Source organism: Gobio gobio (assembly GCF_949357685.1).
Source record: "Gobio gobio genome assembly, chromosome: 17".
In the NCBI taxonomy this organism is placed as follows: domain Eukaryota; kingdom Metazoa; phylum Chordata; class Actinopteri; order Cypriniformes; family Gobionidae; genus Gobio; species Gobio gobio.
Genome location: NC_137110.1, coordinates 2,004,651 through 2,024,383, shown reverse-complemented (window position 1 = coordinate 2,024,383; position 19,733 = coordinate 2,004,651). Strand labels below are relative to the sequence as shown.

General features: G+C 37.6%; 1 protein-coding gene across 1 annotated transcript in view; it reads right to left on the bottom strand.

Moving 5' to 3' along the window:
* The window catches only part of nfatc2b (nuclear factor of activated T cells 2b), a 55,446-nt gene extending 36,682 nt beyond the window's left edge, over positions 1-18,764 (bottom strand). Inside the window, exons 1-3 of the mRNA XM_079841025.1 lie at positions 18,479-18,764; positions 11,650-12,472; positions 6,995-7,163 (exon numbers count right to left, since the gene is read on the bottom strand). Coding sequence (XP_079697151.1) covers positions 6,995-7,163; positions 11,650-12,472; positions 18,479-18,563 — 1,077 coding nt within the window. The 5' untranslated portion in view covers positions 18,564-18,764. The remainder of the gene's footprint in view (positions 1-6,994; positions 7,164-11,649; positions 12,473-18,478) is intronic.
* Between the last annotated feature and the right edge of the window lie 969 nt (positions 18,765-19,733).

The following is a 19,733-nucleotide window of genomic DNA, read 5'->3' as shown; positions in this document are numbered from 1 at the left end:
AATAGATAGATATCAGTGCCCGGTTGCATAAAGCACCTTAAGTGTACTTTTCCCTTAAGTTCGCCCTTATGTTTCCCTTAAACCTAAGGGTGTTGCAGAAAAAACCCTTAAGTGTTACTTAAGGGTTTCTTTAAGTGAAACGTCATAAACACTTAGAATTCCCCTTAAATGCTGTTTTTTCACTTAAGTAATCCCTTAAAAAGCATTAAGTGTTGCAATAAACCCCTTAACGGTAATTTTCCTAAGTATAACTTAATGTTTGGAAATCGTAACCTTAAGAGTAACGCGGACAAAAATAAGACGACATGGCTGAACCAGCTGAAGATCATTATGTGCCAAGAAGAGTTTTTAGGGATAGGGAGAACCCTTTGGACCATCTTAGCGATGAACAATTGTTGCAAGAATACACCGATTTGACCATCACACATCGCAACCACTGACACTGAACACTTGCAGTCACACGTACATTTCTGAATGAGATGAAGAAAAACTCACAGAATTAAAGAAGTCGTTTGATGTTATAAGTCATTAATGTCTTTTATCGAATAGAACCGAAGCTATAGATTGTGAATTTAAACATGTCTGGTTTACCAGCGGCAGAAGTCCGGAGGACTAGCCGAGGTGAGGCTGTTCCAGGCAGGATCTCACAACATCTTTAAATAGGTGCGATCTTTACAAATAAACCACAGATTTGAGCTTTAAACTACTACATTCTCGACTGAACTACATTTCCTGACACGATAACAGTAGTATTTTTCAATTGCGCGGCCGCACACTGAAAAGCCCAAAAGGACGCGCGTCAATTTCTCTTCAAGCGCTTTGCTTCATACGCGTGTCCATCTCGCTTTGGACGCGCGAATGCATTCAAAGTTCAAGCGTCAAACTAGACGTGAATTTGACGCTCTATTCACGTTTGGTGTGAACGCAGCATTAGTGTTAGTGTTTTGCGTATCTATGGTAACAGGACTTTAATTACGTGAATCCAGGATCGCTGTCGTGAAACACTTAAATGTTCCCCTCACCTAAGAGAACCGTTTAAGAGATGATATGCAACACCCTTAAGTTATTCTCTTAGGTAAGGGGAAATCGCCCCTTAAGTTCATACTTGAGGGAAAAACTTAAGGTGCTTTATGCCCCCGGGCTACTCGCATAGACGTGTGTGAACTGTACAGTGCATTTCGGAGCATGTGTGCGAATAAAAAACCCCTGCGGATCGGTTCTCTTAACGCTAGAACCGCCAGGGGTCTTTCGTTGAACACCGAAAACCGCAGGTCAAATTTACCCACGCACATGATTACTGTTTTGATTACATTAAGAATATGAGGAAAGGTGAGGTGATCCTTCCGTTTGATAATTGTATCATGCCACTGTCTTTACAAAGTAATGTCTAGAATCATGAAATTATTATTAGTAAGCAGGCTACACTAATCACTGAATATAGGCTAAACAAACCTACAACGACAACTAGAAGGAAATAAACACATTTGTGTGGTGTAATATTATCCATTGTGGCTAAAACGGAATACCGCAATCTCATTGGGTGAAAGGCATTGCCTAGTAACATAGAGCATTAAAAAAATGAGCAGCGTGAAAATGACAGCTCAATAATAAAGGCATTATATAGGACCGCTGGCACTTATATGCCCCGTTTTTAATCTGGTTTTAAAAATTTAACAACAGGGGATTGTAAATAACACAATTATTGCAAACGTCAATGACTGGGAGACTTGGATATTTTATTGAAAATCTGTTATGTACATTAAAATGCCCAATTTATTCTTTTATTTTTATTCTCCTTTACAGCAGAAGAACACGTTTACAGTCTGTTCAGGCACGCGCACATTAATGCCAAACGACACTAATGATCAATCATGACGGTGTTTACTGTACGTGTTTATACTGTAATATGTTGTGTACGGGTGTATGAACACACATTTTATCTCCTCGTCTGAATCTGATTGAGTTCCTGCAATAATAAAGCATAGATATTTCAAAATAAGAGTCCTGGTGTATTTCAGGCTTGTTTATTAAATAAAAGTCACGCTGTGTGTCCGATTTACACCCCGGTTATTATTCGCTTACGCAAACTTTATGTAATTTAATTTCCACTTAATTTAAAGTAAACTATTGTAGCTTCTGTCTGTGATGCCCCATCACAGGAAAGACAAAAAAATTATTTGATGCACATTATTAAAGGCCTACTGAAGTGCCTTGAAACGCGTAGAATTATTCAATATGCTGACGTGATTTCCCCTGAAACGGCTCCAGCTGTAAACAGCTCCTCCCCCTTTTTAAAACAGCCAATAGCGTTTCGTTTTCTGTTTGGTAAAGCCACAGTTTCCTCCTAATCTCTAACAGTTTATCATCATAATCTCCTCCATATCGCTTTGAAATACAACATTCTGTGCAGAATTCAAATGGTCCAATATGTTTTGTTTTGTCACGCATATGATCCGCTCTGCGCTCTCGTGTCTCTAGTCTGTAGTTGGTGTGTGTGTGTGTGTGTGTTCATGTGTAAAGCATGTGATCGCTCCCGCGATTATTGTCTGCTATAGACTATTTGCTTCTTATTTATTAAATCCAGGCAATTATCTGATGAAACATTGATTAAAATTAAGATACAATTTATACGAAACGAAATTCACATTAAAGAAAGGCTTTCTACGCAAAATCATACAACATTTCTTTCAAAATTATTTCTGACCTTCTGTCTTCAGACATATTGCGCATCTTTTTTAACGGAAGTGAGAGACTAAGTTTTGAATGCTTATATCTCCTAAATGTAAATTTTGTCATTGTTTTTGATCGCACTACACTCAAAAAAAAAAAAAAAAAAAAGGTGCATATGGCACTAAAAGTGGTTCTGGTGCTGTATAGCACCATATCTTAACAGGTTCTGTATATGGCAGCGGTGCTATATAGCACCTCAGTCATCCTAAAGAACTGCTGAAGAACCACTGAAGAACCAAGATTTGGTGCTATACAGCACTTAAAGTGGTTCCCCTATGATTACGAACCAAAGAACAACTTTTAGTGTCATATAGCACCATTTTTTTTTTGTGTAGCTTATTCATGACCTTAAAGGCTAATATAGTCATACTAAACGCTAAAAAAAACTTTGATTTCAGGGGGCTTTTAAATATATACATATATATGACTAGTATCAGTGATATTATAGTCAACCAAAACTAAAACCATTAAAAAATCTCTTTCCTTGAAATAAATAAATGTTAACTGGCATAGAATAAAATATAAAAAACCTGTTATTTATTGTCATTAACCTGATGTACCAAACTAAACCTGAAATAAGAATTAATTACGGACAATTGTAAAAAAATTACAAAAACTAAAAAATTACAAAATTACAAAAAAATTTAAATTTAAATTGAATTCAACATATCAGTGATACTAAAACAACACTAGCATGGCAAACTCTGTTTATTATTAGTGCGTTTTATGTGTTTATAAAGGCTAATAGTTAGTAGCGCCCCTAAAGTTTCTAAATGCACAACCTAAATTTTTAGTTTGGCTTTCTCTCGCAGCGCATAATCAAACAAAGCCTAAAGTTCTTGACCCTGCAGAAGATAAATTCGCTGTTCACAACTTTTACTACAATTATTAGTTTTGGTACATCAGGAGAAAACATGAAGATATTAGAAAAGCGATGCTCTTTCCTGCTCGTGTATCTCTTCCCTCGCAAAGCATATGAGCACCTCTGTGGGGAAATATAAAACCAATATATTAACTAATAATTAACTTTCTTATATAATTTATATTACCATTATTTACTGATATTTATTTATAGGGTAACTTCAGAGATTTAGCATTAAGCTTTTTATCAGTAGAAACCTGGTAGTATATTCGAATTATGGTACTTTCCCCCCTCATGTCCTCCTGAGACGAGAGAATTATGCATTTTATTTCTGGAAAAAATCCTCAAAATATTGTCATTTTGCGTCATTGGAGGATTTTTTGGCCAGAGGCTAAAGACTACAGCCACTAGATGGAGCTGTTCCGCCCATAGGGGAGAGATCTCACACACAGACTGTAAATGAGCTCGGCCGCTCGGATCGGGCATTAATAACGGAGCGGTGCAGAGCAAAGTGAGTGTTTCAACTCGTCAATGAATTCCTGTGATAGTTTAGCTTCCATATGCGATCAGATAACGCTCCAGACTGGATAATGTTCCCTCAGCTCTTCGTGAAGAATGAAATCTGATCCTGCTGCGTCTGTGACTCTCGTTCGGCTCACTCACACTTTATTGAAAACACACGTTCAGTTTTTAATTGTAGTGTTTATTCTCTAACTGAACGAAATGATTGTATTACTATGAAGATCAAACGACGGAGGGGGCGGAGCCGCGGTGGGCAAGTGATAACCAATAGCCGTGGCTTTGGGAGTGGCCTCGTAGGGCAGCGAAGCAAGTGCATTCTGGGAGTTGTTGCCTTTCATCCACATTTCACATTTTCTGTCTTTTCTCAGGGCGTTTTCACACCTGAAAGTCCGCACCAAGGTCCGAACCGAAGTTCATGTTTTGATACATTTTATACATTCGGTTAGTTTTGGTTTGGTTTCACATTGCAATTATGCGAGCGGACTAAAGAACTGAACATGACACAGTTGTGTCCACTCGTCTTCATCATGTGAGCGGCATCTGGACACTGATTGGTTTGTAAACGGACGAGCGTCTGACACGTCTTTGACAAGAGTGAATGAACGGACGCATTTCGTTTCCACTATTGAACACTGGCATTGCTGGACTATTTTCTTTTCGTTACGTTTAATAGTGGACATTTCAAGCTTTATATTCACATATTCCTCATGTTTGTGAGACGAGTATCTGCTGAGTTTGGGTTTATTTGAGCCGCTCCAGTTCATGTGTAAAGCATGTGATCGCTCCCGTGATTATTGTCTGCTATAGACTATTTGCTTCTTATTTATTAAATTCAGGCAATTATCTGATGAAACATTGATTAAAATTAAGATACAATTTATACGAAACGAAATTCACATTAAAGAAAGGCTTTCTACGCAAAATCATACAACATTTCTTTCAAAATCATTTCTGACCTTCTGTCTTCAGACATATTGGTCATCTTTTCACTTTTCATAATCAATGTAGCCGAGATTGAATTTAAAAATAACATTATAATATTTAAACATAAACAGGAACTTCCTGTAAATGCTCTGAAAGTCTGAACCGTACAGAAAATGCTTTCACACTAGACACGAACCGAACCTTTGTTCAGTTTGATCCGGACTGAGACGACCTCTTTTCGTCAGACCACATTTCGTCTGTTTGGTCCAGACTGTGGTCAGGGGAAGTTTCACACCTGTGATTTTGATTCGGACCAAACTGAGAAGTCAGAAAATTCGGACCAAACAAGGTGTGTGTGAAAACGGCCTCAGTCTAGAAGGCACCAAATAAAAAAATTTCTACTACATAAATGACCCAGTTTAAGCACACATTCAACTTCCCAGCGCTGAAGTGCCCCTTTAAATGTTTTATGGGCTGTAGTATTGTTTCACCGCATAAGGCTCGTTTAATTTTTTTTATTTTCAAAATGTAGGTTATATATACATACACACATCCTACATTTTGTATGTATCTTAAATTAATCTTAAACTTTCTCAAATTTCTTTCAAATGTTCATTATTTTCATTCAGTGTGAGCCATTTAATCAAACATTGAATCAAGTTTAACTGCTTATTTGCTGAAATCCTTCAACTGTTGTTATATGTGTAGCCTAAAGCACGATTTAAACCAATGTGTTTCATACATTACAACACTTTCCAGATCCTCTTTTGCAACCAACATGCGCAGAACCTGTTCTATAGAAAAATCTATAGGTGTTTTGGTGATTTTTAGTGTATGCATGCAGTGTTTTTATCTTCATTTACAGCAGTAATGACGCTCTGTGTGAGATATGACCACAAGCTCAGTGTAGATGATATGGCATACTGGCTCATTTCCCTAAAGCTGGACAGGGAAATAACGTCTCCACAATCATCGCATTATCTCTCTCTCTGTCTCTCTCTTTATCTCTATCTCTTTATCTCTCTCTCTCTCTCATGGTGTTATTGCAGTGAATGCTTTTACCTCTGTTTTAAATCCTGGAAGTACTGATAAGTGTCCTTTTTGTGATGATAGAGAGACTATTTTTCATACTTTTTTAAACCGTCACAGACTTGAACCACTGTTTTCTGTTTTAAAAGGTGTTTTTAAAAAATGTAATGAAGTATTCACACACACATGAGATTTGTATTTTAGGTTGCAAATATGTTTTAAAGAAAAGGTTTGTGTGCCAGCTGCTTAATTTTGTGGTGGGAAAAGCAAAAATGGCGATTTATTTGAGCAGGAGAGAGAAAATAGAACATGATACAGTACAAAACCTTGTCATATTGTTTTTTAAATTTGGTGCAATCTAGAATCTTAATTGATTTCTATTACTATAAATATATTGATGATCTACATTTACATTTACATTTATGCATTTGGCAGACGCTTTTATCCAAAGCATTGAAGATACACATTTTACATTTTGTCAGTTCTTGCTTTCCCTGGGAATCGAACCCATGACCTTGGTGTTGCAAGCGCCATGCTTTACTTTTTGAGCTACAGGAAAGCCGTGATCTATTTTTTTTAATTTTTATATTTGGTGTTGTAATGATGCTTTATGTACAATTTTTGAAGATGAATTAATTTTCACACTGTACTGATTTGTATTGAGTTACCTGAAGGTGTTTTTGTTGTTGTTCTTTTCTTTTAATGTTATACAATGATGATTTTATGTAAAGCTCTCTCAACAAATCTCTCTCTCTCTCTCTCTCTCTCGTCTCAGTTTCGCAGACACAGTTTTCAAAGCGTTTTCACACACAGCGATTCTCAAGAATTGTCATATTCGCTCCCCACGCCAAGCAAAACCAACCTTTCCGCCCTCCCACAGCTTTGCTTCTGGTAAATACTCAGCTCTCAGCTCTGTCCTGAATTTACCTGCACGATAGGATGGCCCCCAGAGGATGCTTTGACGGCCCCTCGGCTGCCCTCGGTCTCATAATGGGCCCGGTGGTGCTGTCTGGGCTGGACCTCGATCCGGAGCTCGCACTGGTCTCTGCTACTGGGAAGCGGCCAGTCCAGCGCCGGCAACACAGACGCCGGCATGCTAACAGATGACATGTGTTTAGTCACAGTAACCTGCACAGATCACTCATTTAACAACTTCTGGGAAGAGAGTCCTTGACTGTAGATGTGCTTAAAGGGTTAGTTCACCCAAAAATGTACATTGTGTGATTAATGACTGAGCCTCATGTGGTTGGACACCCGTCAGACCTCCGTTCATCTTCAGACACAAATGAAGATATTTTAGTGTAAAGCTGATGCTCTGAAAGGCCTCCATTGGCTCAACTTTACACTCTCAAGACCCTTAAAAGACACTAAAGACTAAAGTTACAAAGTCCATCTCACTACAGCGGCTCTACAATAACTTTATGAAGACGAGAATAGTTTTTGTGCGCAAAAAAACCCTAAATAACGACTTATATAGTGATGACGATTTCAAAACACGGCATCATGAAGCTTCGAAGCGTTATGAATCTGAGTCGATTCATGATTCGGATCGCGTGTCAAACTGCTGAAATTTGGCGATCCAAACCGCTGAATCAACTCACTGATTCATAACGCTCTGAACCGCTGAATCGACTCACTGATTCATAACGCTCTGAACCGCTGAATCAACTCACTGATTCATAACGCTCTGAACCGCTGAATCGACTCACTGATTCATAACGCTCTGAACCGCTGAATCGACTCGCTGATTCATAACGCTCTGAACCGCTGAATCGACTCGCTGATTCATACCGCTCTGAACCGCTGAATCGACTCACTGATTCATACCGCTCTGAACCGCTGAATCGACTCACTGATTCATAATGCTCTGAACCACTGAATCGACTCACTGATTCATAACGCTCTGAACCGCTGAATCGACTCACTGATTCATAATGCTCTGAACCACTGAATCGACTCACTGATTCATAACGCTCTGAACCGCTGAATCGACTCACTGATTCATAACGCTTTGAAGCTTCATGAGGCCGTGTTTTGAAATCGTCATCACTATATAAGTCGTTATTTAGGGGTTTTTTGCGCACAAAAACTATTGTCGCCGATTCATAAAGTTATTGTAGAGCCGCTGTAGTGAGATGGACTTTGTAACTTTAGTCTTTAGTGTCTTTTAAGGGTCTTGAGAGTGTAAAGTTGAGCCAATGGAGGCCTTTCAGAGCATCAGATTTACACTAAAATATCTTCATTTGTGTCTGAAGATGAACGGAGGTCTGACGGGTGTCCAACCACATGAGGCTCAGTCATTAATGACACAATTTACATTTTTGGCTGAACTAACCCTTTAATCTTCCCAAATGAAACGTGTATTGCTCTAAGGTGGCTCTTTCTCAGGAGACTGTGACAGATGTTGCTCCTAAACTGCATTATAACAACAGACACAATGAGAAACTAAGAGCTCCATTAAAGGGAGAGTTCAGCCAAAAATGAAGATTAGCCCATGATTTACTCTCCTAGGTGTGCGTGACATTCTTCTTTCAGACGAACACAATCTGAGTTATATTGATATATATCCTAGCTCTTCCAAGCTTTAAAATGGCAGGCCAAAATGTGACAAAACTTCTATTTTTGTGATCAACTTCAAATTTGGAACACAACTTGGTTTTACTTTATAGTAACTTTAGAGTAAATAATATTTTGTAAAATATATTATGACGATGACGTTGGGCGTAGCGTAAGCGTTTTTAACTGTGAGAGGCGTTAGATATGCATTAGATATGTTAGATATTTTACTTTATAACGTGTTAAATATGGATATTTTTCTTACACAGACCCATCGATTCGCTTCAGAAGTCCTTTATTAACCCCTGGAGCCGTGTGGAGGCACTTATATGATGGATAGATGCACTTATATGATGGATGGATGGCACTATTATGATGGATGGATGCACTATTAAGATGGATGGATGCACAATTGTGATGGATGGATGCACTTTTATGATGGATGGGTGCACTATTTAGATGGATGGATGCACTATTATTATGGATGGATGCACTATTATGATGGATGGATGCAAAATTGTGATGGATGGATGCACTTTTATAATGGATGGATGCACTATTATGATGGATGGATGCACTATTATGATGGATAGATGCACTTTTATAATGGATGGAGGCACTTTTATGATGGATAGATGCACTTTTATGATGGATGGAGGCACTTTTATGATGGATAGATGCACTATTATGATGGATAGATGCACTTTTATGATGGATGGAGGCACTTTTATGATGGATAGATGCACTATTATGATGGACCGATGCACTTTTATGATGGATAGATGCACTATTATGATGGATGGGTGCACAATTGTGATGGATGGATGCACTTTTATAATGGATGGATGCACTATTATGATGGATGGATGCACTATTATTATGGATGGATGCACTTTTATAATGGATGGATGCACTATTATGATGGGTGGATGCACTATTATTATGGGTGGATGCACTAGATTCAAGATTCAAGATTCAAGAGTTTTATTTGTCACATACACAGTTATATACACAATATACAACTGGCAGTGAAATGTAAACAGGTCCGCTCCATGGACAGTGCAAATAACAGTTACAAGAAATTAAATAGAAATAGAATAAAGTTAGAATAAAAAGTATTAACATAAGTAGAATTATAAATAAATCAAGTAAAAGATAAAAATAGGAAATAAGATAAAAATAAAAATATAAAAAATATGTGGATGATAAGTGAGATAAACTGTAGACTTAAAAATAAGTGGTTAACATAAAATATATAATATGTATATATAAAGAAGTATAATGTGCAAGGTTTATTACAGGTTGTTACGCAGTAACAATAGGGACGTAAAGTAAAGTGCAGTGCAATTGCAGTATGTGGATGTTAATGTTGAAAGACCGTATGTTTATGCGTGTGCGGGGGTGAAGTGAGTCACGTGACTGAGTTCAGGAGTCTGATGGCCTGGGGGAAGAAACTCCTCCTGAGTCTTTCAGTCTTTGCCATCAGGCTACGGAAGCGCTTACCAGATGGCAGCAGGGTGAAGTGAGAGTTTGCAGGGTGATTAATGTCTCTGATGATTTTAGTAGTTATGATGGATAGATGCACTATTATTATGATGGATAGATGCACTATTATTATGGATGGATGCACTTTTATAATGGATGGATGCACTATTATGATGGATGGATGCACTATTATTATGGATGGATGCACTTTTATAATGGATGGATGCACTATTTAGATGGATGGATGCACTATTATTATGGATGGATGCACTTTTATAATGGATGGATGCACTATTATGATGGATAGATGCACTATTATTATGGATGGATGCACTTTTATAATGGATGGATGCACTATTATGATGGATGGATGCACTATTATTATGGATGGATGCACTTTTATAATGGATGGATGCACTATTATGATGGATGGATGCACTATTATTATGGATGGATGCACTTTTATAATGGATGGATGCACTATTATGATGGATGGATGCACTATTATTATGGATGGATGCACTTTTATAATGGATGGATGCACTATTATGATGGATGGATGCACTATTATTATGGATGGATGCACTTTTATAATGGATGGATGCACTATTATGATGGATGGATGCACTATTATTATGGATGGATGGCACTTTTATAATGGATGGATGCACTATTATGATGGATGGATGCACTATTATTATGGATGGATGCACTTTTATAATGGATGGATGCACTATTATGATGGATGGATGCACTATTATTATGGATGGATGCACTTTTATAATGGATGGATGCACTATTATGATGGATGGATGCACTATTATTATGGATGGATGCACTTTTATAATGGATGGATGCACTATTATGATGGATGGATGCACTATTATTATGGATGGATGCACTTTTATAATGGATGGATGCACTATTTAGATGGATGGATGCACTATTATTATGGATGGATGCACTATTATGATGGATGGATGCAAAATTGTGATGGATGGATGCACTTTTATAATGGATGGATGCACTATTATTATGGATGGATGCACTTTTATAATGGATGGATGCACTATTTAGATGGATGGATGCACTATTATTATGGATGGATGCACTATTATGATGGATGGATGCAAAATTGTGATGGATGGATGCACTATTATTATGGATGGATGCACTATTATGATGGATGGATGCACTTTTAGGTTGTTCATGGAATCCTTCATTGAATTATTAAACAAAATTAACTATATAAACTTAATTACTGATCTACACATTGTCACTGTATGATAATTGAAATGAACTGATGACATCACCGTTTTCTCCAGAACATCTGAATAAAACTATGCTGCATTATTTTCCTGTTTAACACTGTAAAGCTGCTTTGAAACAATCTGCATTGTTAAAAGCGCTATATAAATAAAGCTGACTTGACTATTGTAATGTTATACGACTCTCCGGATGCACTGGGGGAATCAGTTGTTTGCGAGAGGATAGAAGCATCTGCTAGATTAATAAACGTAAGATTGTTGGTTATTTCATACCTACAAACCCCAGCGAGAGCCGGACTGGACCAGTTGGCGGGCACGAAATAGCAAGACTCCATCGTGAACTCTTTCTTCACTTCCGCCATGGTCGGGAACAGGTTCTCCGTGTACACAGAATACTCTAGATTGGGTCTGATAATCTTAGTAGGGACGGGTTTAGCCAAGTTGCCGAGGTTGTTCATGGAATCCTCCAGCGCGTAGAACTCGGTGGGTTCGTCTCGGACAAAATGGAGGTTCTGAGTCTGACCATATGTGCGCTTGCCCTGTGGAGAGGCGGAGCGGGAGCGCGGAGAGGATGGGCGGAGGTCCAGGGCGGAGTCTTCTGTGATGCTGGTGCGGGGGGATGTGTTAGGAGAACCTGAGGCTTGGATGGCCTGCAACATCGGGCAAAGGTCAGCTGCGGTTACTCCGCCCAGACCTCCGTCTGCGCCTCCAGGAGAGATGCAGGGCGAGTATGTTCCTGGAGAATAGCCATCTGAGTGCCAGCTGGTGGAGGAGGTGCTGCTCGCCGGACTCAGGCATTGGCTCTCCCTGTAGGGCATGTCGTAGCCTGGCACGGTGAGCATGGGCCGATTGATGTTCACGGGGTTGGTGAGGATATGGTCATGGTGGTGTAGGTCAGGGCAGGTGATCTCAATTCTGGGGCTGTTGCCTTGGTGAGCTCCAGCGAGATCCAGCGGCTCGTAGGTGAGAAGGCCATCGGGAGGGAGATGGTGGGAATGATGGGATATGGAGTCTTCACCGTAAAGAGAAGCGTCTTGAGGAATGAATGAGGAAGCTTGATTGGTGCCATGGCCGGAGGGGACGCAAGACTCATCAGCTACAACAAAACAACAAGAGAAGACACATTATTAGCTTAATGAGTAGTTGGCAAATGTTTGTTTTTGTAAAACACCATTTAAGAAGAAAAAATGCATAGAGTTATGAAGTGTGTCATTAATCGTTCCAAAACCGTAGATGGACAGATGCACTTTTATGATGGAGGCACTTTTATGATGGACAGATGCACTTTTATGATGGATAGATGCACTTTTATGATGGATGGATGCACTATTGTGATGGATGGATGCATTTTTTTGATGGATGGATGCACTTTTATGATGGAGGCACTTTTATGATGGAGGCACTATTATTATGGATGGATGCACTATTGTGATGGATGGATGCATTTTTTTGATGGATGGATGCACTTTTATGATGCATAGATGCACTTTTATGATGGATAGATGCACTTTTATGATGGATGGATGCACTTTCATGATGGATGGATGCACTTTTATGATGGATGGATGGCACGATTATGATGGATGGATGCACTATTATGATGGATGGATGCACTATTATGATGGACGGATGGATGGATGTTTTATGATGGATAGATGCACTATTATGATGGATGGATGCGCTTTTATGATGGATAGATGCGCTTTTATGATGGATGGATGGCACTATTATGATGGATGGATGCACTATTATGATGGATGGATGCACTATTATGATGGATGGATGCACTTTTATGATGGATGGATGCACTTTTATGATAGATAGATGCACTTTTATGATGGACCGATGCACTTTTATGATGGATGCACTATTATGATGGATGGATGCACTATTATGATGGATGGATGCACTTTTATGATGGATGGATGCACTTTTATGATGGACCGATGCACTTTTATGATGGATGCACTATTATGATGGATGGATGCACTATTATGATGGATGGATGCACTATTATGATGGATGGATGCACTTTTATGATGGATGGATGCACTTTTATGATGGATGCACTATTATGATGGATGGATGCACTTTTATGATGGATGGATGCACTTTTATGATGGATAGATGCGCTTTTATGATGGATGGATGGCACTTTTATGATGGATGGATGCACTATTATGATGGATGGATGCACTATTATGATGGATGGATGCACTTTTATGATGGACCGATGCACTATTATGATGGACCGATGCACTTTTATGATGGACCGATGCACTTTTATGATGGATGGATGCACTTTTATGATGGATAGATGCACTTTTATGACGGATGGATGCACTTTTATGATGGATAGATGCACTTTTATGATGGATGGATGCACTTTTATGATGGATAGATGCACTTTTATGATGGACCGATGCACTATTATGATGGACCGATGCACTTTTATGATGGACCGATGCACTTTTATGATGGATGGATGCACTTTTATGATGGATAGATGCACTTTTATGACGGATGGATGCACTTTTATGATGGATAGATGCACTTTTATGATGGATGGATGCACTTTTATGATGGATAGATGCACTTTTATGATGGATAGATGCACTTTTATGATGGATGGATGCACTTTTATGATGGATAGATGCGCTTTTATGATGGATAGATGCACTTTTATGATGGATGGATGCACTTTTATGATGGATAGATGCACTTTTATGATGGATGGATGCACTTTTATGATGGATAGATGCGCTTTTATGATGGATAGATGCACTTTTATGATGGATAGATGCACTTTTATGATGGATAGATGCACTTTTATGATGGATAGATGCACTTTTATGATGGATAGATGCGCTTTTATGATGGATAGATGCGCTTTTATGATGGATAGATGCACTTTTATGATGGATAGATGCACTTTTATGATGGATAGATGCGCTTTTATGATGGATAGATGCACTTTTATGATGGATAGATGCACTTTTATGATGGATAGATGCGCTTTTATGATGGATAGATGCACTTTTATGATGGATAGATGCACTTTTATGATGGATAGATGCACTTTTATGATGGATAGATGCACTTTTATGATGCACTTTTATGATGGATAGATGCACTTTTATGATGGATGGATGCACTTTTATGATGGATAGATGCACTTTTATGATGGATGGATGCACTTTTATGATGGATGGATGCACTTTTATGATGGATAGATGCACTTTTATGATGTGTCATAGTGTTATGAAGTGTGTCATTAATCGTTCCAAAACCGTCTGACCTTCCAGTAATGCTGCGTTCACACCAAACGCAAATAGAGCATCAGGAGCGAGTGATTTCAATGTTAAGTCAATGGAAAGGCGCGTTGACACTATTGTGTTACAAAATGTAGTTCTAAGACTTTTTCAGGTGAGAATGTAGTTGTTTAAAGCTCAAATCAGTGGTTTATTTATAAATAGAGCGCCTATTTAAAAAAATAATCTTGTGTTTTTGGAGTTGGTAGCTCCAGTGGATCAGCGGCGCTCAGCTCATTAACCCCAGCGAGAGCAGCCTTTCCTCAGCTAGTCCTTCTGACGTTTGTTGTGGTTCATCTTGTGTGGATCTAACGGCCAATCTTTGCTCTCATGAATCATAATTTGTTGTCTGCCAAATCGTTTTGACTGAGGGCAAAGAGAAGTTTCATAACTATTTTTTAAGGATATTTAAATACACATGCAGTGAAGATAATCTAGGAGTTGCCTGGACCACATTTGTGTGGCTATCAATGTTTAAAATATATTTTTTATGAAAATGAAAAGAGGCAAAGTGGTGTTTTATTATATATTTCTCCTGGAGCGCCATGAACGCGCATCTGTTTCGCTTCAAACGCTCGATTTATATGCACGTCCAATTCACTGTGGATGCGCGAATGGATTCACGCGTCAAACTAGACATGATTTTGACGCTCTATTCGCGTTTGGTGTGAACGCAGCATTAAACCTGTTCATGTGCTTGTCCTTCGGACAAATAAATCTGTCATTCAATTGTCTGAGTAAAAAATTTGCTTGTCCGGAAATTAAATTAAATTATTTTGTTGTACATATAATTTATTCTGAAGCAATATTCTGACCAGTGTTCAATCAGCTTTGACATATTTAAATCTGCATATCTGTGGTATTTTTACCTTTTTATAAAGGGCAATTTTTCCATAATCTTATTAAATATAGGCTATGCTTCAGCTATATTTTTAAATATGATCTATAAATTAAATTACACTGTAAAAAAATTCAAGTCTCCAATTGAAAAATGTCTAGTGACCGATCACATCTACATTTTTTAGTTGGCAAAATTGAATTTATGTGAATTAAATTGCATCAATTCAAAGAAATTCAATTTGGCCAACTGAAAAATTTAGATGTGATCAGTCACTAGAAAATTTTCAATTGGAGACCTGAGTGTAGAAGAAGACACTATAGGGCTGTTACCAATTAAATTAAATAATTTACACTGAAAAATTACAACTGCATTAAATAATGTTATGAGATTGTTTTAAATATTTTTGAATATACAAATAATAAAAGTTGGAAAGAATGTTTAAACATGAAACTTAACCGCAGTAGGTGGCGCAGGTGACCGTCTGAATGAGTGAATCACTGAGTCGATTCGTTCAAACGGATGAACAGGTCGTTTACGAACAGGTCATTGAATCTTTGATTCAACCGATTCATTCAAACACTGAATCATTCACTAACACACACTGTTGCTGTGAGATGTGTTATGGTTCTGCTGTGATCTTTGTTTGGAACTATTTTCGGTGCTGAAACAGAACAAAAACACTCAATATTGCGTCTAAAATGTAAGTGACTTGATCATTTATAACTTGATAAATTGTTTATGGAGCTGGCGTATAAAATCAGTGTCATTTTCAGTCATGATGGCATTCAGGAAAACAGCACTCTTGTTTGTGTGATGTTGCTTAACTGGATCATGTTATAAATATAAAAACACAATTTGTCATTTTAACCATGTATGCTAACTGAGTTTCTGTGTGAGCGGCGCTCATTTGTTTACGTTATACATTATATATTATATATTATTATCCACTATCGATCGCCACTTACACTAATAAATGCAGAATCATTATTGCATTTTGGTGATTCCCTAGTTATTTTTTGTTAATGATGTTTTATCAGGACACTTGTCCGTCGGGCAAGTAAAATTCTCTTTCACTTGCCCCTTCAAAAAAATCCACTTGTCCCGGACAAGCGTTAATGTCGAGCCCTGCCTTCGTTCATCTTCGGAACACAACTGAAGATATTTCAGATGAAATCTGATTAATTAACACTTTCAAGGACCAGAAAGGCAGTAAAGACATCGTAAAAATAGCCCATGTGACGCCAGTGGTTCAGCCTTAATGTTATGAAGCGTCGAGAATACGACGAATACAAAAACAAACAAAACTAACGACTTAATTAAACTATTTCTCTTGCCGTTTTGACGTTGGCCAGCATCACACGCATGTGTCACATGATCAGCATCGGCCAATGGTGAGCCGGCGTTCTGGCGTAGCTCTGACGTAAGTCGGAAGCACTGCATTGTATTTACTACGTCAACAGTGTAATAGACGTGAAGAAATTGTTGAATAAAGTCGTTATTTGTGTTTGTTTTTGCGCACTAAAGTATTCTCAACGCTTCATAACATTACGGCTGAACCACTGGAGTCACATGACTATTTAACGATGTCTTTTCTGCGGTCTACGGAGGGGTCTCGGATTTCATCAGAAATATCTTCATTTGTGTTCTGAAGATGAACGAAGGTCTTACGGGTTTGGAACGAACATGAGGGCGAGGAATTAATTACAGAATTTACATTTTTGGATGAACTAACCCTTGAAGTCTGATGTTGGAGAAAATACAAGGGGTCACTAACTTTGTCAATTCTTCATTTTTGGAAAAATCTTACTGAAATGTGTCCTATGGTGGTGTGACAGAATTAATTATAAATATAGGGGCGTCGCATCAAAGGACAACAAAAATATTTAAATATTTGAAAAGTGAAATATTTGATATTCTGAGACAAAATAATAGTTTATGATGTGATTTATTAAACCAAGCTTTAGACAGTCACACCATAGGACAATTTTGAAATTTGGCTCAAAAATGTAAAACAAAATAAATAAAGACAAAGCAGTTTTTATATCAACAGGTCCATTTACTGCATTTTAAATGATGACAATACTAACTATATTAATTTTTCTCTTGTGTGACAGTGAAAATGCCATGTCACTACACAAACACAACATTATAACCAACTGAGTATTTAGAATAATGCTGGATGTTTCCTGTAAACTAAGTAGGCTACTAGAAAACAAAACAGTTCGGCTGCAGTGAAAGTTTCCACTACATCTTTGGTTTCACATTATGTGTGTAACCCACTTTTGAACATAGTGTATCTACTCCAACTCAAACTCCTTTGTTAACAATATTTCGATGGTAATATTTTATTATATGGGGATCGTATGTACTTTGGAGTACAGTTGTAATCGATTACGTACTTTGTATACAGTTACAAACAGGTTTATCAACAATATTTTGATTGTAATAATTTATTCTTTGAATGAGTAGCAATTGTACAGTACCATGGTATGATAAAATACTGTATTATAGTTCTATTTTTGTGAGGTAAATGACAATTATGTACTTTGTATACAGTTACAAACTGGTTTATCAACAATATTTTGATGGTAATAATTTATTCTTTGAATGAGTAGCAATCGTACAGTACCATGGTATGATAAAATACTGTATTATAGTTCTATTTTTGTGAGGTAAATGACAATTATGTACTTTGTATACAGTTACCAACTAGTTTATCAACAATATATTTTAATGGTAATTTATTCTTTGAATGAGTATAATCGTACAGTACCATGGTATGATAAAGTATGTTACTGTATTATATGTCTGAGGTAAATTACTAATACAAAGACAACTATGCACTTTGTATACAATTAAAATAGTTAGGCTAAGTAATAAGAAGCTAGAAAAAAACACTTGTTATGAGAGGAAAGTATTTCAAAAGGTCTAAATAAAACAATTAACTAACCTTGGTCATCAGGTTGGTTGTACAAGAAAAGTAATGGAAAGTCCAGTTCGTCTTGAACGTCGATATTTTCGTATAAATTACTCATTGGACAAGTTTTCAATCAAACGCTCCTTTGAAAAAAAAGTTATTAGAAAGGTAAAAAGAAACGAAAAGGTTGCAATTAATCGATCCCACGGTAGTTTCTACCGAATAAAAACGGTTGGCGACGGTTACGCTTGTTTCTAAGGCAACGGAACGAACTGTCAGTCAGCCGCGCTCGCGCTCTACTGATGATTCGATTGCGTGTGAGCGCGGGAGATGCTGAGCTGCTTCCTGTTTGTGAAGAAACCCCCTCAGAAACCTCTGCGACCGAAACTAACAATAAACCAAACATTTTTAGTCAGAATGTTATAGAAAATGGTCCTCAGAGCTACAGAACACAATAATAATGTCTAAACGTGTAAAGTCGGGACATATTAGGTCGTATAATGAGGCTCAAACACCCTCTCCAGACGTATAAACCTAGAGATTATAAGTGTTTTCACATCTAAATAACAGGCATATGTAAAGAGTATCGAGTTAACCTGTAAAGTAAAACTTATTTTCCCTCTTAAAGGCGCCGCGCGGGTATTTTTAGAATGACAGATGCAAATGATGCGAGTCTGTTTTCCTCGATTCCTGCCGCGTAAACCTGTCCATCCTCACCTCAACCGGGTTCCTAAGCAACAACAATGGCGCCATCTTCTGGACTGCCCTTGGAAAGCGTCTTCTTAATCCAAACGAGCACTTGATTTAACATTTTAAGCATTTTAACCATACCAAAGTTTGGAGGATTCAACTTCTCGGTCTTTAAAAATGACTGACATGATCAAATTTAGCACTATTATGGAAATATGATCATTTTTGTTAGTCGTAAATCAACATCCCAGGGAAATGTTATGGGGTTTCTAATCAAAATAGGACTTTCTGTTACAAAACAGACCATTCAGGGCTTTTTTTGGGAGACACAAGTGAATAGGGAAATATTTTATATAGTAATATATATTAATTAGATATTATTATGAAAATGTTGACAGTTATAACTCCCATTATTACACTTATTTCATTACATGTTGCTCCAAGAACACATTCAATATAGTGATGCACAAATGGAGAAACCCATGTATGGCCATTTTACCCACATATTGCATAAAGTAAAATGGTATATTAATTAATTCCATTACATCTTTCATAACATAGTTGAGAATCATCTTAGGTTAAAGAAATCCTGAAACCT